General features: G+C 64.8%; 5 protein-coding genes across 5 annotated transcripts in view; 1 reads left to right on the forward strand and 4 right to left on the reverse strand.

Annotated features, from left to right (window-relative positions):
- Positions 1 to 18: 18 nt before the first annotated feature.
- Positions 19 to 3,192, reverse strand: CHLRE_16g674650v5 (uncharacterized protein). The gene is made up of 5 exons (XM_001695775.2): positions 2,734 to 3,192; positions 2,485 to 2,559; positions 2,130 to 2,232; positions 1,460 to 1,601; positions 19 to 310 (listed from the first exon to the last, which is right to left on the reverse strand). Exons 1-5 carry the CDS (start codon positions 2,915 to 2,917, stop codon positions 227 to 229), a joined length of 588 nt encoding a protein of 195 aa, XP_001695827.1. The 5' UTR covers positions 2,918 to 3,192; the 3' UTR covers positions 19 to 226.
- Positions 3,193 to 3,482: 290 nt separating this feature from the next.
- CHLRE_16g674600v5 (uncharacterized protein) lies at positions 3,483 to 7,504 on the forward strand. Its single transcript, XM_001695883.2, has 5 exons — positions 3,483 to 4,001; positions 4,227 to 4,314; positions 4,665 to 4,865; positions 5,006 to 5,131; positions 5,325 to 7,504. Exons 1-5 carry the CDS (start codon positions 3,802 to 3,804, stop codon positions 6,666 to 6,668), a joined length of 1,959 nt encoding a protein of 652 aa, XP_001695935.2. The 5' UTR covers positions 3,483 to 3,801; the 3' UTR covers positions 6,669 to 7,504.
- A 641-nt stretch (positions 7,505 to 8,145) lies between these two features.
- CHLRE_16g674602v5 (uncharacterized protein) lies at positions 8,146 to 9,602 on the reverse strand. The gene has a single exon (XM_043071246.1). The coding sequence runs from the start codon at positions 9,161 to 9,163 to the stop codon at positions 8,996 to 8,998; it is 168 nt and encodes a 55-aa protein (XP_042916125.1). The 5' UTR covers positions 9,164 to 9,602; the 3' UTR covers positions 8,146 to 8,995.
- A 240-nt stretch (positions 9,603 to 9,842) lies between these two features.
- Positions 9,843 to 22,172, reverse strand: CHLRE_16g674550v5 (uncharacterized protein). The gene is made up of 19 exons (XM_043071245.1): positions 21,704 to 22,172; positions 21,237 to 21,375; positions 20,560 to 20,631; positions 20,107 to 20,259; positions 19,569 to 19,828; positions 19,006 to 19,321; positions 18,356 to 18,578; positions 17,955 to 18,076; positions 17,460 to 17,621; positions 17,112 to 17,199; positions 16,614 to 16,789; positions 16,194 to 16,292; positions 15,739 to 15,822; positions 15,202 to 15,348; positions 14,547 to 14,667; positions 13,473 to 13,600; positions 13,023 to 13,142; positions 11,736 to 12,522; positions 9,843 to 11,360 (listed from the first exon to the last, which is right to left on the reverse strand). The coding sequence occupies exons 1-19, from the start codon at positions 21,751 to 21,753 to the stop codon at positions 11,182 to 11,184; spliced, it is 3,426 nt and encodes a 1,141-aa protein (XP_042916126.1). The 5' UTR covers positions 21,754 to 22,172; the 3' UTR covers positions 9,843 to 11,181.
- Positions 22,173 to 22,226: 54 nt separating this feature from the next.
- The window catches only part of CHLRE_16g674500v5 (uncharacterized protein), a 12,736-nt gene continuing 11,289 nt past the window's right edge, over positions 22,227 to 23,673 (reverse strand). The window contains exons 22-24 of the mRNA XM_043071244.1: positions 22,805 to 23,451; positions 22,584 to 22,634; positions 22,227 to 22,400 (exon numbers count right to left, since the gene is read on the reverse strand). Of these exons, the coding sequence (XP_042916127.1) occupies positions 22,299 to 22,400; positions 22,584 to 22,634; positions 22,805 to 23,451 (800 nt within the window). The 3' untranslated portion in view covers positions 22,227 to 22,298. The remainder of the gene's footprint in view (positions 22,401 to 22,583; positions 22,635 to 22,804; positions 23,452 to 23,673) is intronic.

Genomic DNA, 23,673 nt, shown 5'->3' on the forward strand with positions numbered 1-23,673 from the left:
TGGCCCCCGGTCTCCCCTTTGGGCTGGCATTTACAAGGTCCCCCCCCCCCCCCGTACGCACCTCAGCACAACGCCGCTCACGCTTTTCCACCCGTGCGATTCACTTGAACTCAACACACAACAAAATCGCAGTGTCCGGTGATCCAGTCCATGCGTCTATGCCGTGTTCCATCAGCAGCTCACTGCGCCGGCGCGTCCACGCATGTGTGCCCCATCAGCCTCACTCTCAGAGCTTGTCCAACGCCGCAATCCACTCAGCGGTGGTGGGCGTTGCGATGCCCATACACCGCATGTCCTCCAGATTGTTCTCCTGGAGGCCGGGAGGGGATTGCGGGAGGAAAGCATGGGTAAGCAGGAGCCAGCTCAAACATTGTGGAGCACCAGGGTACTTCAGGGGGGTAGGGGAAATGTCCTGGCATGCCCGGTAGCTAGGCGTTTTGGGTCCTGGGAGTCGCCAGGACTGCGCCGTGTTTGCCCCCATGAAATCATCCTGGCGTGCCAGGACGGAGTTGGGCAGCGTAAATCTTGTTAAAATAAAAAATTTTCCGTTCCAGTTTGCCTCACATTGTGCACCTAGTCTTTAGATGCCCAGGAAACGGTTACGTGCCGCGCGCGCCAGGGGCAAATCGTTGTCGTCTTCTGCCGCATTGGGCCCCAGCCCCTCCGTGTCACTCTCCCCTAGTTCGCTCTCCTCCTCCGTTGCAAGGGCCTCACTTTCAGAGTACCGCTGCCACTGAAGAAACTCCGAATACCACTGGGCTTCGGTGGTGCTTTCGGGGCCTCCGCGGGTTTGTTTGGGGGAACCTCGAGCATTTCAACGTCGAGAATATCAGCAGCGTCTGCCATGTTTGCGCTTCTATACGTTCTCAACGCTCACTTGTAATGTCAGTATATATAGAATGTATTTGGTATTTGCTTCACAACGCCTCGTGCGGTCGTGCCATCCCGGCACGGCCCATCCACCCGACTGGCGCCGACGACCTACGGCGCCAGGATGGGGCCCCTGGCCCCCCCGATCCGTCCTGGCGCGCCAGGGCGCCAGGCCCTTACGGGCCTGGCCCCCGCCAGGACCACGTATGGGGAGGGGCCTTCGGCCCCTCCTGGCATGCCAGGACCGGTCTGGCGGCCGGTCCTGGCCGTTTGGCCCAACCCAGCCGCCAGGACTGGCACGGTCCTGGCTGAAGTACCCTGTGTAAATCAGGAGCACCAACGAAGTACGTGGCGTGGCCCGGCGCAACACTGAGCACCACGTGTTGGATGCCAACACGGTTGCCACTCCAGACGGCGCCGCCGCCGCAGCCTCCATCCCATGCATGCTCTCAATCCAACGCAATAGCCCCTGGGCCTCCATCGCGCCGGCCTCTCCCTCCCACCGGCCTCTCCCTCCCCACCATCCTCTCCTGCCCCTCCTCCCTGCTCCTCCCCCTTCCTCCTGCTCCTCCCTCTCCCCCACCCGCACCTGCACCGCCTCGCTCTTGGAGGCGGTGGCGTCGCTGAGCACCTGCACGCCGTAGTCCAGCCCCAGCGCGTCAACCGCCGTGGCGCGGATGCAGTTGGGCGTCTGCACGCCGCACAGCACCACACGCTTCACACCCAGGCGCCTGCGGGTTGCGGGTTGCGGGTTGCGGGGCGTGTCGTGTGAAGTGGGGGTACAGGGGGAAGGGGGGAAGGGGGCATCCGGAGGCTGGGTGGGTGGAATGGGTTGGGTGAACGTGAGTGCGGCTGTCTCCCCACAGTCCCCAGCCAGCCACGCTAGCCGACCAGAGGCTGCTACTGTTCCGCTCCCCCGCCCACATGCTCCTGGTCAAGACGCCCGTACCTGACGCCCTGCCCAGCTGCCCAGCTGCTAAGCTGCCCAGCTCGTATGTGCCCAGCTCCCTTCTCCCTTCTCCCTTCTCCCTTCTCCCTTCTCCCTTCTCCCTTCTCCCTTGTCCCTTCTCCCTTCTCCCTTCTCCCTTCTCCCTTGTCCCTTGTTCCCTTCTCCCTTCTCCCTTGTTCCCTTCTCCCTTGTCCCTTGTTCCCTTCTCCCTTCTCCCTTCTCCCTTGTCCCTTCTCCCTTGTCCCTTCTCCCTTCTCCCTTCTCCCTTCTCCCTTCTCCCTTCTCCCTTCTCCTTTCTCCCGCCTCGCACCTGAGCACCAGGTCCAGGTGTGTGGCCAGGAAGGCGCTGAAGCGCCTCTTGATCACCACCGCCTCCCCCGGCTGCACCTCAAGACCTTCCACCAGCTCCGCGCCTGGTGGGCATGGACACGTGGTGCGCAGTGCGTCATGGCAGAGAGCGCCTTGGCAGGACAATCCACGCATTCCTCAACGATCCATCAACCGATTCCATACAGGGAAAGTATGGGCGGAAGCGAAGGGCCGTGCACTTTGCGAATGGTCACACAGCGCCTGAGTAAGACGTGAACAACGAGAAAGTTGCGTCGCAGGCAGAACACCGCCATTTCTAGCTTCGAAGCAAGCCAACAGGTCCCGTCGCAGCTCACCCTTGCTGCCGGCAACGGTGGCGCCTGCCCCTCCCGACTGCAGCAGGTGTACCCGGGTGTACTCAATGTCAACACCTGTAAAAGTGTGGCGGGCAAGGTTGAGTGAGGTGTTGCGGACAGCAGTGCGCACTCCCTGTGTAATCACGTGGCAAGGCATGTGCCCCTGCCCTCCCTGGCGCTCCACGCGTGGGTAAATCCCACCCCTGGGGCCCAGCTGTGCAAGCATACCCATCCCCCGAATCCAGCTACCTGAAGGGTCGTGCTCGCGAATGATCCAGACGATAGGTAGCGACTTGGCGCGAGCCGCAGCTATGGCTTCTTGCACGTGTGGGAGGCAGGCCAGCCCGCACTTCACGCAAAGCGGCGAGCTGGTCAACAAGAAGTCATTTTGCATGTCGATGCAGATGAGAGCAGTGTCTGCCTGTTTGGCCATGTTGCTTTAAAGCAATCGCGCCAAAGTATTGCACAGTACTCTTACACAGGCGCTGGGGCTGGTGAGTCTAAGAAAGTCACAGTATATGAATCAGCTAATAGTGTGTGAATCAGCCGATTAGGGTCGCGCGATTCTGGATCGGCGCTTCGTGGCACAACCGCTCATCACATGTGGCGGCTCACAACCCTGTAACGATCCCCGTCTCACCTCGTGGCACCGCCCGGCTAGGTGCGCTGACTCTTCCTTGCAAATACAAACTTTCCTTGCAAATACAAACTTCAATGAAGGGACTGCAACAGGGGACAACAGGGGACTCGACTTGGGAGCCCCGGTGAGCATCCTTTCGCATCCGCGTACGGGGAAGGCCTCATCTGAACACCAGGGGTGTTTAGCTATCCTTCCTATGTCGGGTCAGTCTGGAATAGGTGGGGCCCCCGGGCGCTGCAGCGGCACGACACGATGGCCGACACGATGCCGTGTGTGTTTTGGTCGTGGGCATCTTCTACCAGCCCTAAGCAAACTCCAATCTAGACACGAGTCAGCGTTATCAGTTGTCTGGTACCCTGGCAAAGGCTCGGGTTCATGACTGTGCGCGAGGACCCATGGCTGTGACGACTTCGAACTGGGCCCCTGCTTCTCAATCGTTATTATAATATCTTTGGTTGTTAGTCGATTTTGCTTACATAGCTTTTACATGCGCACAGAGCATTCAAACAATTTTGGCAAAAGTTGCGTTGCTCAGCACGACGAAGGGATTGCCGGCATTGTAAACTATATCAGCCTCGTAGTGAATTGCAGTGCCACAAGCGAGGGGCGCATTCGGTGTTTCTTGCAGTCGCGCATTGGATGGCCTCGGTGTTCGCATAGCTGCGCCGACAGCACCGATGGCCCTAGTTAGCGATGACCTTAATCGGTCGCTGCACAGCGCCGGGACGGATGGGCGGTCGACTTCCATCCCCGGCTCGCGCGGTGCTTCGCGCGAGCGGCGGGCAACGTCCTCGCGCGAGTCTTCCGACCTTCCACGCTACTTCATGCAAATTGGTCAGGACATCAAGCGCAGCCGAGCGTACCAAATCATCCAGGAGTGAGTCGACTGGGCCTGCGACGGAGCAGCGGGGAGATGGCTGGCACGAAACCCAGCAGGGCCAGTAGTTCCGCGCATGCCTGTGCCCAAAAGGGGACAGTGACTAGGACAAGTGGCGACTGCCAGAGATGCCGCATCCGTACAGCCAAGTATCCTGCCCCAAGTAGCAGCCCATTCGTTTGCCGATAACCCCCCTGGCGCCACCGTCTGGTCACGCGCACACAGGCTGCAACTGATGGTGTGTAGCCGTGACAACGGCATCCGCGGCAACGCCGCCCGCGCTCGGACCATGGTGCTGTTAAAAGAGGTGCAGGTGAGGCCGCACGGGTGTGGACGGATGAGGCCGCACGGGTGTGCACGGGTGTGCACGCCGGATGCCATGGTGCCATGGCCCCGGCTGTCTTCAAACGGCCAATCCTGCAGACCTTCAGTCGAGGGCGGGCACGGGACGGAGTGCTGTCAAGTAGCCATTTTATCACGCCATTATGTCACACAAACACGCATGTCGCTTCCCTGCAACACACACGCGCACAAGCCTACCTGCCAGCGGCCCACTCCCGTGGCGTGCTGTTCACCCCCAGGTCCCTCTCCCCTTCCCCCGGCCCCCTCCCCCTGTCAACATCATCTCGTCTTAACTAATCATGCATGGAACCCGCCGCACAGGGCGTGCTGGTGGGCTTGGAGAACAAGATCGACTCCCAGACCTTTGACCTAGGCGTGCTCAACGTGGAGCGGACGGAGCTGCGGAAAGAGCTGCGCGACGAGAAGGCGCGCGAGCAGGCGCCCTTCCACACTATCGACTTCCGCACCACGGAGGTCCGCGAGCTGCCGCACAAGCTACGCACGCTGTTTGAAGACAACCAGGTGGGGGGCCCATGCGAGGGAGGGGGACAGGAGCCGGCGGGGAGGAGGGGCCGCGAGGTCGTGTTGGGTGCTGCTGGCTGCTGTGCGATTCCGGCTCTCATCCCTCTGTCTCCGCTCTGCCGCCCTCTTGCTCCCCGCAGCTGCTTCGCGAGCAGGTGCGCAGCCTGCAGTACGCGGTGCGCAGTGCCGAGTCGCGGCTGGAGGCGGCGGAGCGCAAGGCGGCGGCGGCGGAGCTGGACAACGCACACCTGGCCGTCGCGCTGCGGGTGGGTTGCTAGTGGGGGGCTTGGCGGGGTCGGAAGGGGTGAAATGCGGGGCGGCCGAATGGAGTACGGGTGTGAAGGACCGCCACGTGCGGAGGCTGGGGAGTGTGTGGGCTGCGGGGCGTTGTGGCCGGCTGACAAGCCCTGTCTCCAACCTCACCTGCCCTGCCGGTTCGTCCTTCCCCCGCCCTTTCAGGACGCCGGCAGCAGCCCAGACATGGCGGCGGCCATGCGGCAGCAGCAGGAGGAGGCGCGCGCCGCGCAGGCGCGTGTGTCGCAGCTGGAGCAGCAGGTCGTGGCGCTGCTGCAGCAGCTGGAGGCAGACCGCGCCCTGGCCACACAGCAGGCGCAGCGCGCCGCAGCACGGCAGGCGGCGCTGGAGGCCAAGCTGGGTGCGGCCCTCGGCCGCGCCGCCGCCACACGCCTGGACGCCGCCGGTGGCGGCGGCGGGAGCGGCTGGATGGATGAGGAGGAGGAGGCGGAGTATTGGGGCCGCGGCGGGACGGTGGGGCGCGACGGCAGCCCCGGCGGGAGGCAGCGCTCGCCTGCGGGATTCCAGCGCACGTACGCGGCGGGCGGGCTGGGGAAGTCGCAGCGGCGCGGCACGTCGGGGCGGGACCGGTCGCCGGGCAGCCCACCGCGCAGCCCCACGGGCCGCAGCATCAGCCACTCGCCGGGCAGCACCATTCCCACGCTCTACCCCAGCTTCAACATGAAGCCGCGCGCGCCCCGCGGCTTCACAGCCGACGCCCCCACCTGGCACGGCAACACCGGCGGCGCAGCGGGTGCAGGAGCGGCGGGCGGGGCCGCCAGCCCGCACCTTCCGAACCTGTCGCCGCCGTCGCCGAGCGCGGTGGCGCCGGGGCTGGCGCGGCCGCCGAGTGCTGGCGGCGGCGGCGGAATGTACGGCGCCGGGGGATTGGAAATGCTGCAGGAGGGGCGTGCCGGCTCACACACGTCGTCGCACGGCACCGCCACCGGCCCTGGGGAACAGGTGCGTGCCATCAACAGCACTGCGGTGCTCACCAGCCGGCAGCTACTGCCGAGCGTCAGTGGCGGCTCTGCCAATGGCGGCGGCGGCGGCAGTAGCAGCCATGGCGGCGGCGGCGGCGGCGGCAGCGCGACAGGCATGCGCCAGCCGCCGCACACGGGCGGCGGGCCGGGCATCCTAGGGCTGGCAGTGAGCGGCAGCATTCGGCGGGCTAGCAGCAGTAGCATGCAGGGTGGCGGCGGCGGCGGTGGCGGCGGGGCGGTGGCGGCTGTAGCAGGCGGGAGTGGCGGCGGTGGCGGCATGCAGGTGCTGAGCAGTGAAACGTCGGGTGTGCGGCCGCCTGTGAGTCGGTCCGCCAGCAACACGAGCACAGCTGCTGCTGCAGCAGCTGCTACAGCCGGGGTGGCGGCGTCAGGGGGCTCTGTGGCGGGGTCAAGGAAGGGTTCTACGTCGGGGGCAGCTGCAGGGAATGCAGGCGCCGCGGAGGGTGGGGGTGGAGATGCGGAAGAGGCGGCCGCGCCTGTTGCTGAAGAGGTCGCGGCGGCGTAGGGAACAGGTAGAGACTTGGAGACACCTGAAGGTCAGAAAGCTGAGGGCTGAGATAATACCAGTGTGCGTACAAGGAGCTCCACATGCTGTGTGGCTGTTTGCATGGGCGGCAGGGGGGTAAGAGCTTTCCAGTTCCATTCAGAGGGATGGGCTCTAGCCTGTAGGTACTGGCAGGAGCCGTGTGCGACGACGGTGTGTGCGAGAGCCGATTCATACTGTATGCAATACCTCGGGAGTTCAGTGGCATGGAATGACAGATATGGAACAGGTTGGAACAGGTTGGGACACGAATGACCGGGTTTCATCGCTTGCGTCATAACGTGTGGTTACAATGTGGTAGGCCGGCCTTCATTAGCTGATAGAGGTTACATGTGGGACGACAGCCGTGGACTAGCCAGGGCCCCAAAAACGTACGAGACACGCACGCTCACCCGAGGAGAGATCCCCGAATGACCCCCATGCTCCTCGCCTCCGGAGAGGGGAGGAACCCCAGGCCCGGCTCACCGCAAACGCTAGCGCTGCTCACCTAAGCCGTGGGTCGGCGTCATAAGACTACCTCTTGCGAGTCCCTAAGCTGACAAGCTAGGGTGAGGCCGGTGGCGAGTCCGCTGTTGGCCCTACCAAGATAACCCCTCCAACATCATCTGACGCTAGGAATGGGTGCTGGTTCGGGACAAGGTCCCAGCGGCGCGGAGGCCGACGCAGACTCACAAACGCAGCTAGCCGTGACCAGAAGTCCGCAATCACCTCCACACCGATCCTTCGCACAACAGCAACCTCCGCAGTCCGGTCTGCAGCATCACGGCAAGCGTAAAGGCGCTGTCGGCCGTATTCCAGGGCCGCCACAGCAGCCAAGCACACGATGTCCCACACCGCCTGCGATAGCCCTGGTGGCGCCTGTACTAACCACAACTGGTTCCGTGTGATGTCCACATTCGCATGCTCCCGCATCACATCACGCAGAGCCTCCGCCACCACACAGTCCCAGAAGTGATGAACCCTAGCCCCAGCAGTCATCTGAGTCCCACACGGGCATTCCTCCACGCGTCCATCTGCGGCCCACGCCGCAAGCATCCCAAAGCCCGTGAACCCATTGACTGCCAGACGCCAGAGCGGTTCCTTGTGTCGCGGCTCCCACACCAAAGCCCACAGCCGCGCCAGGGCCGCCCGCAGCGCATGAATCGCTTCCGCTGGCGGCGCGGCGCCGCTGTAGGCCTCTTGGATGAAGGCCAAGTGACGCACGCGGAGTGCGTCGTACGCAGGCGCAAGTTGAAGCTGGGTGGCCTGCTTCACCGTAAGGGTCAGCAAGGGCACGTCAGCCGCGCCATGCCGCCACCCCAGGCTCTGCGCAAGCAGCAGCCATACCTGGGGGGCAGGAGGCGCGGAGGCCGCGCCGCCAGGCGCATGCAATGTGGCCGACGCCGCCACCCTCCACGCCGCCGGTACACGGGCCAGCAGCGCGGAGAATTGATTCATTAGCGAATAGAGGTTACATGTGGGATGACAGCCGCGGGCAAGCCAGGGCTTCATAAACGCACGAGACACGTACGCACACTCGAGGAGAGAACCTCGAATGACCCCCATGCTCCTCGCCTCACTAAAGGAGGGGAGGAACCCCGAGCAAGGCTCACCGCAAACGCTAGCGCTGCTCACCTAAGCCGCGGGTCGGCGTCAGACTGACTGCCACTTTGCAAAGTGCAACTCCTACCCCAAAACACCAGCACCAACAGGGCAGGGCCCTCACACTGTTGGGTGCAGCCCGAAGCTGCATCCTGTCGACGGCCTAGGGCCGTGCAAGTTCGCTGAACCACAAGGATCAGCCGGTCCGACCCACCAGACAGCACAAGCCACAGCGCCCGCACCCTAGCGCAGGCGGTGCAGGCACGCCCACCGCCCAACCAACTCCACACAGCCGCGCAACACCCTAGCACAGCAGACAGCGCCAGCCAGCCTTCGCTTAGTCGGCCTGCGCCAGCCAGCCTTCGCTGGACTGCCTTCGCCAGACTGCATTCGCCAAGCAGGTCTCTCCACTGGCCACACCACGAGGTGTGTAGATGCGCCCACAGCTCCAGCCGCCGCCGCCCGGAAGACGCCGGTCCTGGCTCCCGCCGCAGCGTGCCCCTGTTCACGCGCAGCGAGCCCGGCGCCACGTCAGGCCGCGGCAGCAGCCCACAGCAAGAGTCGCCAGCAGCTCCAATCGGCCCGCCGTTACCGAAAGAGCCGCTCAGCGACACGCCACTGCGAGCCCGGCAGCAGCGAGCGCCCCGCCAGAAGCATCGCGAAGCCATGAGGACGAGGTCGAACGGCGAGCAGGCGCGCCACCCACGCTAGGTCGCGAAGGCTCCACGGTGTGAAGTCATGATGTTCGGCAAAGATTGCCAGAGCGGGGTCCGCTCGGCAGGACGGCGACGATGATGTCGCCGACTGAGTGGCGCGCCGCAGCCAGAGCAGTACTGACGCACTACAGCTGACCTAAGCAACGCCAGGGACGCCATGGAGGCGCCACAGGGGATTGGCGCGGCCACGAAGGCCGGCCAGGAACTACTACCGACAAGGAGGTTCAGGGCGCCGAGGTGCCCTAACGCAACCAAGCGGAGTAGAACGAGTTAGCTTGATTCATTAGCCCAGCTATCTACGGGTCCTCTGGAAAGTGCGTCATCGCGTACAGCACGATTTCGGCCCAACGCATCGACATAGCCGAATGATCATAGCTTCCTCTATACGTGATCTTGGTCCCAGGGCGCGAGAGCGAGTGCAGCGTATGAACGATAACTGAACTTCATTGTCAGGTGCGAAAATGCGCGTAGCTATAACTTACATCGCAATTAACAGGTAGCACAGATAAGGCTGTCTGAAAGCACGCGAGCATGAAAATGTAAAGCCAACTCGACCGATCGCAAAGACGAAAGCTTTCACGTAGATGACGAGAGTAACAAATATCCATGCATATCGTTGATGTATGCAGAAATGCACAGTTGCGAACTTTGGCGGGAGGTGCCAGCTCGGCGACGGCCTCGCCCCCCCCCCCCCGGCCCCCCACCCTTCCTCTGTTTTGTTCTCCACGGGACAGCAGGACAACGCCGCCTGCCCATATCTTGTCCCATACCTTGTCCCAACCACTAGAGCTCGGGTAGCTGGGCTCATGGGCTAAGTTGTAATGAAGGGAGGCCTGGGCCGGAATGACCGTTTGCAAGATGTGAATGTCAACCTCATTGTTCTGCCTTCGTAAGGCGCATGCTCCTGCTCCTGTGCTATTGCGACACGGCAGCCATGACGGGCATGGGGCGGCGACGTGGCGGCTGCGGCTGCAGGCGGCACCGGCCTGCAGTGGCACCACAGGCGTGCTGGCTGGCACTGCATCGGCCAGCCGCATCGGCTTAGGTGCCGGTCGAAGGTGCCGGCGTAGGCCGGCCATTAAGATCGTGTACTTCTGGCGCACAGAGGTGATAGACACACACAGCCGCAAGAACGCCGGTACCAGGCCCGCCCTGCCGCCTTGTGTCTCCTCCAGCATGAACGCCCGCACGACCGCCTCCTCAGACTCGGACACTGCCGCTGCCCCTGCTCCCGCCCCGCCTCGCCTGCTGCGCCGGCGCCTGCTGCGGCATTGCGCTGCGTGCTCGCTGCTACGGCTGCAGCACATGCTTCTTCTGTGCCGCCATTGCCGACACCGTCACTCGTCAGCGCACGGCCCAGGCACTAGGGCATCGCCCCCTCCCCTGCCAGGCACAGCAACGCTGCGGGCCGCGTGCTCAAGAACAGCGCTGTGGGCCCGAGCACCTGCATCCGTCTACTGCATCCCTCGCCTCCAGGTCTATGCACTTTGCAGGGCCCGCCCAGCGACAGGGCCGCTTGTAGGACCGTGTCGAGCGCGTTGGCTAGCCGTTCCAGCGAGAGGGCCGAATCGCCATCTGCTGCGCTGGTGGTGGTGGTGGTGGTGGTGTTGCTGCTGCTGCTGCTGGTGTTGCTGCCGGCGCTGGCCCGCTCCTCGCCTGCTGCTGGCTTGCTGCTGCTCGAGGTCGCGCAGATGGCGAGCAATGCATGATGATGCCTTGTGTCTGCGCGTAGATGCTAAACGCATCGCCCCGCGCACGAGGGCGGAGGCGACCAGGGGTGCGGGCACACGCTGTCTGATGCAGTAGCCAGCATGTCAAGTGGACCACGAAACAGCTGCCGAGCTGCCGAGCGGCGACACCTCGTGCCCATGCCGCAATCCAGTACCATGCATAGCAATGCATAGAGCACTCAGTCATACACTCACATCATCGCGTGTACCGTATGCTTCATTCACGTGCTCATCAGTGCGTGCCCACCCGTCGTTTATGCAAGCCCTGCTCAGCCACCACAGCTTGGCCAGCACAGCCGACGCACGGAAGTCTTCCAGACTGTGCCAAACACACCTAAGAGTACACCAGTGCAGCATCAACATCACATCCAACATCCCAATCAACCTCACAAGCCCCGCCCCTACCTCTCAAGCAAGCCCCCCCTGTAGGTTGTAGCAGCAGCCTCATCAGTAGTATCCGCCGCCGCCGCCGCCGCCGTGCCCCACGGGTCCGGAGTTGCTGCCGCCCGCCAGGCTGTAGCGCGCAGGCACGGGTGTGGCCATGCCGCTGGCTGCGGCGGAGCGGGCGGGGTGGCCGGGCGAGCTGCCGGCGGCCAGGGCCCTCTGCTGCTCCGCCTTGATGTGAGCTACGGTGCGTGGGCGGGGGCAAGAACAGGAGGAAGAAAGAGCAGTGAGAGGCAGGAATGAGAGGCAGGAGTGTGAGGCAGGAGTGAGAGGCGAGAGCGAGAGGCCGCAGGATCAGGCGGGTGAGCGATGAGCGGTGAGCGGCACGTGCAGGGTGCGCGCCGTACACAACTACACGCGCGCGGTGACGCGGCGGCGCACGGGGACTGGGAAAGGGACGCAACCACACACACGCACACACACACACACACACACACACACACACACACACGTCGCTTTGCTGCATCGCATACACTGTCTTTGCGCAACGTTTTCCTTGTGCTCTTTAACACACACTCTGCAGCCTCGTGTGGACACGGCACTGCGCCCGCACCCACCAATTTCATCGTACGTCAGGCACTGCCGCACCGCCGGCGGCGCACGGCCGCCGAGGTCGCGCATGCGCTGCCAGATGAAGCCAGCCGCCGTCAGCGCGCCGCGCCGCCGCGCCGCCGCCGCCGCCGCCGCATCCCCGCCACCCGCCGCGTACCCGCCGCCTGCCCCAGCACCACCTGCGCCGTAGCTGCCCACAGCGGGACTGGTCTGCGGCCGTGCCGTCGGCGACGGCCCCGGCACCAGTGATGTCCTCGCCGCCCCCGCTCCCGCCCCGGCGCCCGCCCAGGGCTCCGGCACCGGCGCCCCGGCAGCGCCTGCAGACCCGGCCGCGGCCGAGATGGCGGCGGCGGCGCTGGCGCCGCCACCGGCCGCGTGCCCGCCCCCTAGCCGTGTGGGGCCGGCACGCCCGATGGGGCTGTTGGGCACTGACCCGACCACCCCGGAACCCCCCGGCACCACCGGGGCGCCAAAGGTTGTGCCGTGGTTGTTGGGTCGGGGTTGTTGCGGCGGCGAGCCGCCCGCGCCGCCGCCGCCGCCGCCTGCTGGCGAGCCGCCGCGGCTGGCTGCGCCGGGTCCGAGAGCACTGGGGCTGAGCAGGTGGTGGAGGTTGTGCTGGTAGTGGCCGTGGCCGTGGCCATGTCCTGTGGGGCTGGGGCCTGCGGAGCCGCCCAGCGGCGTGCCTGCCCCGGAGGGCGCCACGATGCTGAGCATGCGCTTCACGGCGGAGGCGTCGCCCGCGCCCCCGCCCGAGTCCATGCGGCGCGCGGCCTTGGAAGCCAGCGCCTCCACCTGGATGGGGGCGGGTGGACGTGTGAAACGGAGTGCGTGTGTTTGTGAGTGTGTGTGTCACAGAACGAAACGAACGCACGCCGTGTATGTGTGTGTATATGTGTGTGTGTGTGTTTGTTTTTGTGTATGCAAGCGTGAGGGGGAGAGGGCAGGTGCGTGAGGGCAACTACCACCACCGACGCGCCCACTGTCCCACAGTGACTGTGTGTGTGTGTGTGTGTGTGTGTGTGTGTGTGTGTGTGTGTGTGTCTTTTGGCTGGCCGCAGCCGCGCCCTTTGGCACGGTTTGCATGCGGCGGCGCGCCCCATTCCGCCCGCTGGTTTGCTTTCACGCTCCCTGGGCTGGCTTCAGATAGTGTTCCGTGGGCATCCTCGAAGCCGCCGCCTTGCTCCCTGTCTGCCTGCCCACGCTCTCCCCCTCGCTCTTCTGCATTGGGTTCGATCTAGTTTGGTCTGGTATCTACCACCCGCTCCTCCGCTGCGCTGCGCCCGCCGCCCCACCTTGTCCGCCAGCGGCCCCAGTCCCTCGCTGTACACGGCGGCGATGATGTGCGGCAGGGCGTTGCCGCGCGCGGTGCCGGACAGCAGCGGCGAGCGGTAGTAGCGCTCCACAGGGGTGCCCTGGTGGAGATGGAGGAGTGGAGGGTGTGGTGGAGGGGATGAGGGAGATGGAGGAGTGGAGGGGGATGAGGAGTGGAGGGGGATGGAGGAGTGGAGGGGGATGGAGGAGTGGAGGGGAATGGAGGAGTGGAGGGGAATGGAGGAGTGGAGGTGGATGGAGGAGGCGTGGAGGTGGAGGTGTGGGCGTGATCGTCAATCGTTTAGCCCTGTTGCCGTGTTGGGGCCTGGGCCAACATCTCCTGAGCATCCCCCCAGCTCCTCCCCAGCTCCTACCCCCAGCTCCTTTCCTCTTGCCCCCGCCCCCGCCCAAGCCGCCGCCGCCCCCCTCACGTTCTTGTATAGGTCCACTGGCTTATTGTCTGGGTGCAGCAGCCCCTCCACCTCGCGCATGTACGCCACAGCGCGGTCCAGCTCGTTGCTGCCGCCGCCGCCGCCGCCCTTGCCGCCCTTGCCGCCGCCTAGGGGGAAACGAGGGCCGCCGGTGGGCAGTGCAGGGGTGGTGGTGGCGGGGAGGTAGTGGAGTGGTGGTGGAGTGCAATGTGTTGGTGAGGACGGGGCAAGTTTGACCAAGACCGTCCTTGCGCCCGTGCCTACCCAAAGTACATACACACGCACACGCACACATAGGCGGGCTTTCGTTTCTTTCTTCACTCTCACACACACACACACACACACACACACACACACACACACACACAGGCCAGCTCCCGCCAGCCCACGGCGCACACACGCACACACGCACACACGCACACACGCACACACACCAGCCTGTGTCTGACACGTCTGGAAACGCTGCAACCGCCGCCCGCCACGTCCCCCATGCAGCCTTGACCCCGTTTAGTCGCAGTGCCACCGCTAACTCGCCCTCTTCCCATTGTGTTATTGTACTTAGTGGGCGGGATTTGGGACGCGTGATACCTAGCTTGTCTGCTGCACGCCGCCTCTCTTGTCGCCTTTGCCATTCGCCTGCTCGTGACACTTCCTCGCTGCCGCCCTATGCCCATGCTTCCGCTTTTGCATATAGGTGAGCTCGACTACGACCAGCGGACGGGAATCTGGGAATTAGGCGTGCTGGGTAAACGTTGTTTAGCGCGCCCAGGGTGCGGAGCATGGACGCATACAGGTGCATCGCGGGGTCAGGCCGAATGGTCGCCCGTGGGGTTCCAGGCTTATCGCGGGTAAGTATGACTACCTGGGTCACGACAGTCACGCGACGCTCGGTAAAATGGTAGGTATCGGTAAGTAACTCCGTCGCGTCATTGGGCGGGCTTTCGTTTCGTTTTTTAACACACACACACACATACACACACACATACACACACATACACACACACACACACACACACACACACACACACACACACACGCATACGCCCGGCCCCCAGCCGCCCGCCTCCCTCTCACCCTTCTTCTTGTTGCGGCCGGCGCTGTTGGCGCCGCGCGAGGGCGACGCCAGCGACTCCTCCTCCTGCAGCCCGCCCGGCCGAGCCGCCAGGGAGGCGTCGGCGTGGCCCACCACAGTGTCCTGTGGGATGAGGGGCAGCGGTAGGTGGGGGGGTGGTGGCGGTGGTGGGGGGCAGAAGTGAGGGGAGTGGTGGTGGTGGCGGCAGTGGTGGTGGCAGTGGTGGGGGGAGTGAGGGTGGGGGGAGTGGGGAGAGCAGTTCATGCCAATCCCTAAGAAATCAAGACCCCAAACCAGCCAAAGGGAGGCGGAGCCAAGCAGAAGTGGCGGTAGGCGGCGGCGTGAGTGTCAGGGAAGGACACGCGGCGGCAGTGGTGGTGGCAGCGAATGAAAGAGATGTGGTAGGTTGAGGTCATGTCACTGTGTGTAGCGGTGTGGGCAAGTTGACGCGTTGAGCATGCTCATGACTCCCCTGCTCCCCAAGCGCTGGAAACGTGGCGTGGACGTGGCGTCTCCTGGCGTGCCACAGCTCTTCCCTCACCACGTATCACCCCCGCCCTTCCGCCACCCTTGCCCACCCCACCCACCCCCTCCCGCCTCCCCACCTCCCCGCCTCCCCACCTCCACACACACCCCGCCCCGCCCCCCCTCCCGCACCTGGCCGATGGTGCCCTGCCTCCCGAAGTAGTAGGTGAGCTTGAAGGCTGTGTCGTCCCGCAGCGCCCGCACCAGCTCCGGCGAGGCTGCCTTGAGGAAGGCGTCCACGTGCATGTGGTACACCTGCATCTCGCTGGCGGCAGTCACCTGGGGGGGGAGGGGGGAGTAGGAGGAGGGGAGAGGAGGGGAAAGGGGAGAGGGGGGAGAGGGGGAGTTGCAAGGATTGGTACAGAGAAGTGTAGCGAAGTAGATGGGAGGGGGAGTTACATTCATGATGAAGTAAACAGAGGCGAGTTGTGGCCAGGCATGGGGAAGGGGGAGCGGGGTTGCCCTCATCTTTCCTTTCTCATTAGAGACATGGAGACGCACGACAAGACAACGTTGGTTCGGAGTTGCGGCAACGCACTTGTATCGGACAAACACGGTATAAAGCGGGGGGGGAGGGGCGTGCGGGGTTTCAGGTTGGGAGAGGCGCGTCAGGAGGGTCCCCGTTTCCAGGCGTGGTTCCCCGCCGTCCCCCGCCGCCCAGTCACCCACCTTGATGCAGCCCTGTAGCTCGCCCTCGCCTAGGATGCGCGCGCCGCCGCCAAAGTGCGACCCAGCTGTGAGGCTAGCCACCGTCTGCGGGCGTTGAGGGTGGAGTGGTGGTGGGGAGGGGGGTAGGCAGGGGAGGGGAGGGGGTAGGCAGGGAGGTGCGATACGATGACACAGGGCAGGGGCGTGTGTCGCCGCCAGTTGGTGCCAAGTGGGTGTGTCACATTGAAAGGGAGGCCACAGACACAGCTCGGCGCCCAACCCCTGTTTCTCCAGCTGCAGTTGCACGCAAATCCTCCAAATCCTGGTAGGCCTGCGCCGTTTTCTGACCTCCAGACCGCATGCTACCGCCGCCGCCCCCGGAGTAGTCATAATCCTTCCACACCCCGTCACCCGCACCACCACCACCCCCCACACCCACACCCACACCCGCACCCACACACCCACACCCCACGCACCTTCTTGGGTATGAGCGCCCTCCGCGCGCGCCTCAGCTCGTCCTCCTGACCCAGGGTGCCCACCGCCCGCCCGTCCACCACACTGATGGCCGACAGCACCTGAGAGAGCGTGTGTGTGTGTGTGTGTGTGGGGGGGGGGGTTGGCGGGTGGGTGGGGGAGGGGGTAGCCATTCAGTCGGAGAACGCAGTGAAGAGGAAGGGGGGCAGATGTGTTGTGATTTCGGGGCGGGAGGTCCGGGCATTGCTGTATAGGAGAGGGCGTTCGTGCAACGGGGCGTGGGGTGTGCAGACTGGGTGGGGTAGCAGAGGGGGGGGTGCAGGGTCAGCACCGGACGGGCGGCTCCAAGATCAAGAAGGATAAAAGGCATGCGTGGCCTGTCCTCCCCTCCCCTCTCCATACGATGCCCGCCGCCGCCGCACCTCATTGCCGTCCGCGTCAGGTATGTCCAGCGCCGCCGCGCCGCCCGCCGCCGCCGACACCGCCGCCGCGTTGGCGCCGCGGGTGGCGCCGATCTGCGCCGCGCCCGCCGCGCCGATGGCGGCTGTGGCGGGACCCCCCGCGAACCGCCGGTCCAGGGCCTCCAGATCCGCGGTGCCTGCGAGGGGGGGGGAGTGCAAACATGGTACAGAGAGTTGTAGCTAAGTAGACATCAGGGGGTTAAGAGCACGGGCCCAACGAGAATGTCCCGTCATCATCAGAAAGCCCACCCAGGATTAGGGCGCATGGGGCTTTCGTTTCCACCGCTCCTGGACCTGCACAAGCAGCCAGACGGCAATTGCCCAAGCTACGGTCGCGGCGCGGACGCGCCGCCGCGGTCGCTGCTGACAGGTGCTGCCGCTGCCCTAAGTGCTGTTGCAGCCGCAGTCGCAGTCAAAGTCGGCCGCGTCTTTCTCCCTCTCCCTCTCTCCCTCTCTCACCGCTCTTGATGAAGTAGACCTGTTGGTCGTTGAGCGGCTCCCAGTCCTTGCCGGCGGGGTGGGTGGTCAGCATCATGTGGCTGATGGCCTGTGGGGGGGGGGGAGGTAAGAGAGAAAGTGTATGTGTGAGCGTGTGTGTGTATGCGTGTCTGTGTTGGGGGCGGGTATCGGTGGGGGTTTGGAGGATGGGGTGTGCTGTGCGCTGTGTGCTGTGTGCAGCAAAGTCCAGTCACCGGCGACTGTCCACCCCCTCGACCCTTCAACTACCGCACACCAACTACCGCACACCAACTGCCCAACCAACCGTCAAACCGCCCGCCCAACCGCCCAACCGCCGGCCCAACTCACGCTGAGCGTGTGGCTCTTGGGCAGCGCCTGGAACACCGCCACCTGGCTGTGGAAGAACTGCTCGGCGGCCAGCAGGCGCTCGCGGAAGTAGGCGCCGAAGATGGCGAGCAGGTCGGAGCGCTGGAAGGTGAGGAAGGTGCAGTTGGAGGTGGGCGTGGCCACCTGAGGGTGAGAGGGGGGGGAGAGAGCATGTGCGTTGAAGGGAGGAAGGGAAGTGTTTGTGTGGGGGGGTGGGTGGGTGGGTGGGGGGGCACTGAGGTGGGTGGTATCGAGGACGTGGGGAGAGGCAAGTTTTGATTGTGGGGGCAGGGCCGCATTGCATGCACACGTACGCTTGTAGCAGCGCCCACCACTTGGAAAGGGCTGCGTCCGACTGTCCGAGCGCCACGTTGGCTGGACATTACCGCAGACATGTGACTCCACCTCCTACTCGCCCCCACCTCGCCCCCCCTCCTCCCCTTCCCCCTCGCTCCGCCTGGCCCCCCTCGCTCGCACCTCGGCTCGCGGCTCGTCGTTGAGAATGGCCATCTCGCCAAAGCTCTGCCCCTTCTTCAGCGTGGCGATCAGCGTCTTCTCCCGCCGGTTGCCGGGCGGGTGCGTCCACACCTCCACCACCCCTGCAGGCGGCGGCAGACAGCGGCCCGGGGGTGCGGGAATCAGTGCGCGCAGCGGCGTGGTGGTGGCAAGGCGAGACAGGTTTGGCGAAAGATAACATCAAAAGCGAGGGAACGCCGAACACGTGGTGAGCAATTGCGTCCCCCATCCCCGCCCCAAGCCCCACTGAACCCCCACATTCTTCCCCCGCGCCTGCTATACTACTGTTCCTGCTATTACTATACTACTGCTACTACGCCTTCACTTCGTACACAATCATGAATGTAATCCCCCCAACGCACCCGTCAGGATCAGGTGGAACCTCTCCGGCGGGTCGCCTATGCGGTACACGGTCTGGTCCTTTTTGTAGTTCTCCATCTTGGCCGCGAAGCACGCCTCCATGCGCGTTTCTTCTGGGACCCGCCGCAGGAACTCCGACACGTAGGACAGTGTGGCCGACAGCTCCTCCAGCAGTTTGTCCAGAGACATCTTGGCGCCGCCGCCCGGCTCGTCCAGCTCCAGGGCCTGCGTGTGTGTGTGTGGGGGGGGGTGTGGGTGTGTGTGGGTGGGGGGGGGAGGGTTGTGTGGGTGGGGGGTGTGTGTGTTGAAGGGCACAAGGAAAGCAAAGCATGTGTATGCGATGCAGCAACACGACGGCGTATTTGTGTGTAGCAGTTCATGTGAAGAACGGAGGGGGGGGGTTGCAAGGATGTTTGGAAAGGGGGGGGGGGAGTATAAGGAGCAGGGGCGGCTCGGTGATCAGCTCTGTATCAGCACTAGATGCGGAGCCGCCATTCCTATCGCTTGCAGCAGACGCAACAGAAGCACACACACACACACACACGCGTGCACACCCCGTAGCCCACAGCCCCACACGACCCGATGCAGCACCCCCCCAACCCCCCCCCCCCAACCTCCCCCCCACCGCCGTACGGCACGGCACGGCACGCACCTGCTGCTCCATGCCGCCCCCATCGTCGTACTCGCCCTCGCCGCCGTACCCCTCCTCCCCGCCATTCCCCGGCCCCGCCCCTGCCGACACCGCATTCGCGGCCATGCGAAACGACGCCACGCCAACTCCGGCGCCGCCGCCGCCTGCCGCCATTGCTGTGGGGCTGGCGGTGTTGCGACCGGATCCGTCGCCGTCGGCGGCGCCCGCCGGCAGTGTGACGACGCTATGGTGTGTGATGCTGGTGTTCTCGCGCGTGAGCTTGGAGGCCTTGCGCGACAGCACCTCCATGGGCCCGGAGATGAGGTGCCCGCCCACCCTGCGGCGGTGGCGTGTTGTGTGTGTGTGTGTGTGTGTGTGTGTGTGTGTGTGTGTTAAAGAGCACAAGGAAAACGTTACAAGGAAAACGTGTGTGTGTGTGTGTGTGTGTGTGTGTGAGGGATGTGGTGGTTGGCAGTTAGGGGACATGTGTGTGTACAGTTGTTGGTACAAGTGCACACGGAGCCAGCCGCAGTGGGACTACCAGCCCCCCCCCCACCCAAACACGCACACACACACGCACACACTTGCTGAGGTCCCAGCTCTTGATGGTGCTCGTCAACAGGTCACTCGCCGTCCGCACCGTCCCGTCCGGACCCGTGGGGCTGCCCGCAACGCCACCACCACCTCCACCTCCTCCCACACCACCAACGCCGCCGCCGCCGCCGTCCCCGCCCCAGGGCGGGGCCCCGCGGCGGCGGGACTTGGCGCCGGCGCCGCCCAGGCCGCTGTGGGGGCCGCCGCCGCCGCCGCTGCTGCTCATGAGGGCCACCTGCTCCTTGAAGGCCTGGTGGGGGAGGGAATGGGGGTAGCCATTCCATAGACGGGTTTATGTGAAGAGCGGAGTGAATTAAAAATTTGCTGACGTCGAGGCGGATATGCACGGAGCAAGGGGGGTTGGGGGGTGGGTCGGGTGGTTGGGGGCACGCAGCAGGAAAGAGGCCGAAACAAGTTTCTGAACCCGACGCGGTTCCTGAGACCTCTCGCCCACCCCCGCTTCCCTTCACAAATGTAACCCCCTCCTCCCTCACTCCCCCACCCCCGCCCCGCCATTCGCCCCCTCACCGCCATTCGGTCCAGCAGCAGCTTTATTCGCGCCAGCACCAGCGGGTAGGGCGTGCGCTGCAGCGCCTTGAGCCGGGCCGCCTCGCGCAGCCGCCGCGCCGCGCTGCCGGCGGCGATGCGGATGGCGCTGCGCCGCCACTTGGCCAGAGGCGACTGCGGGGGAGGGGAGGGGGCGGGGGGGAGCAGGGGTTACATTCATGATTACTTAAGAAGTGAAGGGGGGGAGGGTACAATCATGTTTAGTTAAGACGTGAAGGCGTAGCCGGGTCGGAGGCCGGGTCGCAGGGGCGGGGGGTTTGGAGGCTCGAGGGAATGAGGGGGTGGCGGGCGGGAGCGTGGCGGTGGCGGGCAGGGTTTCGCTTTTCATAGTTCCATGCAAGGGGGCTGACGGTGGGGACGAGGGGGCACGCGGGCGAGGTGCGGGGAAGGGGAGGTGGCTGCAGTGCCCCGCACCTGGGGTGACGCGGCCGCCAGCACTCCGAACTGCGCCAGCACACTGAAGGCGCCCTCCGCCGCGTTGCGGACCTGTGGGGGGCGTGTGTGTGTGTGTGTGTGTGTGTGTGTGTGTGTGTGTGTGTGTGTGTGTGTGTGTGTAGGGGGGGGTTCCGTGGGTGGTGAGTGCAGTGGTGGTGGTGGTGCAAGGTTGGAGACGGCTGCGCGGGTGTACGGCATGGACCCCGATGCCCCCCCTGCACGGGGACTCGTACAGACCCCAATCAGAGGTACCGTACGAGCTCCCGCGCCGCTCATGCACCGCCCTTGTGGGCGCACGTGCCGCCAGTCCGTGCCGCCGCCTGCCAGCCCTCCGGGCGACGCCCGAGCGCTGCCACCCGCCACCAGCCCTGTCCTACCTCCTCATCCCCGCCCAGGTCAAACACCTAACCCGTCCTCAGCTGCTGCCCTTGAGCCACCCCCACCCTCAATCTGCAACCCCAACTCCCAACTCCCAACTCCCACCCCACCTGCACCCAAACTCCCACCCCCACATGACCGCCCCCAGTTGTCGCGTGCCACTCCGTTGTCAAGCATAGGCCACGCTCTCCTCCTCGCTCTATTGCATTGGGTTTGGTTTCGTTTGGGCTGGCATCTACAACCCCACCCATGCACCCCCAGCCCCGCATGGCTCTCACATCCTCGTCCGCAACGAACACCGACGTCTCCGGCGGCCGCTCATGCAGCCAGTCCCGGTGCACCTGCAGCCGCGGGGCGGGGGAGCCCGGCTCGCCGCCGCCGCCGCCGCCGCCGCCGCCGTGCTCCAGCGTGGGACTCCTGCGGTGTGCAGATTGCGAGGCGGAGGTGAGGCGCAGATGAGGCGCAGGCACGTGGTTTGGCCGAGGACGTGGGTTGGCCTTGCGTGTGGTTCGCGTGTCCCAAGCGGGTTGGGCGCGGTATGAGCGCCAGAGGCAAACCCAAAGGCGCACGCAGGCACGGCTGCGCTTGCTGGCGTGCAAACGAACCCCTGCACTCAAAACCTTTCGACAACCCGCCCCTTCGGATTCGCACCCCCGTCCTTTTCTGCCACGCCACAGTCTTCTTCCAGTGGCTGCACCGCCACGCCTCCCGCTCCCATAGCTCTTCCCAGCTGCACAAGCCGCACCGGTGCATGCTGTGGCTCCGCGGCGAGGGATGCCGCTCCGCGAATGCCATATGTCCACTGCGTGGACCCACGCTCACAGATAGCTAAGTGGCATTTCCAAATGAGCTGTATGGAAATGGCCCAAGCGGCCCGACCGCGCCCAGCCGGGCAGCTCGGGGTGTGCCCTCCTCGGAGCAAACCGCACAAACCTCGAGTCCTGTTACAATTTATAGATATAACTGTGACGTTCACGTAGGGTCCACCGTGCGCCTTTTCTTGTTGTTTGCACTTGAATTGCCACAGTCCAGGTTGACAGGGCCTTCTCCAAACAAATTTTCGTGATTGATACTTAGAAGTCCTCAAAATAGTTAGTTCATAGTAAATAGAGGCTCACTTGCTATGCAAAATAACAAACTCGTTGCTCGCGTCGAAGACACAGCTTCCACACGGTTGAAAGTGACAACACGGCCGCCGCTAACTAATTGCAAATATATTATACTCAAAAGCGGGGCCTGAGGAACTTGGACTAAGTGCAATCGGATGCGTGTGCTCGTCGGCACGCGGCGCAACACCTCCCGCACCCCCCCCCCCCGCCCTCGTCGAGCACGCTGTCCCCTCAGTTCGCGGCATTGGACTGGCGGATGACCTCCAGGTACACATCCTCCAGGGTGGACAGCTTCACCTGCAGGTCCACCACACCCAGCGCCGCCGCGTCCGCCTGCAGCATCGGCAGCATCCGCAGCATCCGCAGGAGCAAGCCGAGATGTTGGGCATGAAGCACGTCGTGTCATTAGATTGGAGACGGTAGACAAAGTCTAGCTAGCTGCTCACTTCAACAATTTCATGTTGACATGCTCGCAGAATGAATCTGCTCAGCGCGTCTGAATCAGCACCCACCCACCTCCAGCGCCCTGAACAGGTGTGGCAGGCGGCTCTCGCAGCCCTTGGGCACCTGCGCCCAGGCAGCAGCGGGCAGGAGAGGGGCCCACGTAGGCGCCGTCACACGGCAAGCACAGCCGCACAAGGCGTACGGCACATGTACGGTATGGCACGCTGGCACGCCCACGGCACCGTCGTCCAAAGGCCGCGCGCACCCTTTCAACTAACCCCGGCCCCACCCACCTGGAAGTGTAGGTGGCTGCGCCCCCTCTCCATCTGCAGGTACGCGCCCCCATGTCCTTTGGCTGAAGCTGCTACAGCCCCCGCCGCTGCAGCCACGCCTGCTGCTACTGCCGGCGGCAGCTCCAGACCCAAGCAGCCCGCCACCAGCTGCTGCAGCCCCTGCACCGCCGCCTCCACCGACTCCGCAGCGCCGGTGCTGCTACTGCCGCCGGTGCTGCTACTGCCACCGCGGCTGCTACTGCGGCTGGAGCTGCGGCTGCTGGTGCTACTGCCGCCGTCGCTGGAGCTGGTGTTGGTGTGGGCGCCTGCGGGTCCGAAGGCTGATGCTGCTGCCTCGGGGGCGCCACTCGCCGCGTTGCCACTGCCCTCACTCCGGCCGCCGCCAGCAGCTGCGACGCCAGTGCCAGAAGCGGCGTCGCCGTGGCTGTCACCCCTACCAGCAGCACCACCACCACCACCGCCAGCAAGTGGAAGCGGCGAAGGTACCTCCTCGTATGCGCCATCAAGCTGCTGTGACGGTGTGGGCGATGTGGGCGGTCCCTGCTGCCCCTGCTGGCCCTGCAGCTGCTTGAGGCCCACGGACACGCGGTAGCCGCCGCCGTAGCGCCGCCGCAGTGTCAGACTGGGGCCCAGGCAGCGCAGCCGGCCTGGCGGGGCAGTGGTGGGGCGCAGTGGTGGGGCAGTGGTGGGGAGGAGAGGAGCGGGGCGGGGAGGGGCGGGGAGGGGGCAGCAGCGGGGCGGGGCAGCGGCGGGGTGGGGCGGGTGAGTGGAGTGAGAATCAGACCACTTCACCCCCCCCAACACACACACACACACACACACACACACACACACACACACACACACACACACACACACACACACACACA

The sequence above is a fragment of the Chlamydomonas reinhardtii genome, chromosome 16 (assembly GCF_000002595.2).
Source record: "Chlamydomonas reinhardtii strain CC-503 cw92 mt+ chromosome 16, whole genome shotgun sequence".
In the NCBI taxonomy this organism is placed as follows: domain Eukaryota; kingdom Viridiplantae; phylum Chlorophyta; class Chlorophyceae; order Chlamydomonadales; family Chlamydomonadaceae; genus Chlamydomonas; species Chlamydomonas reinhardtii.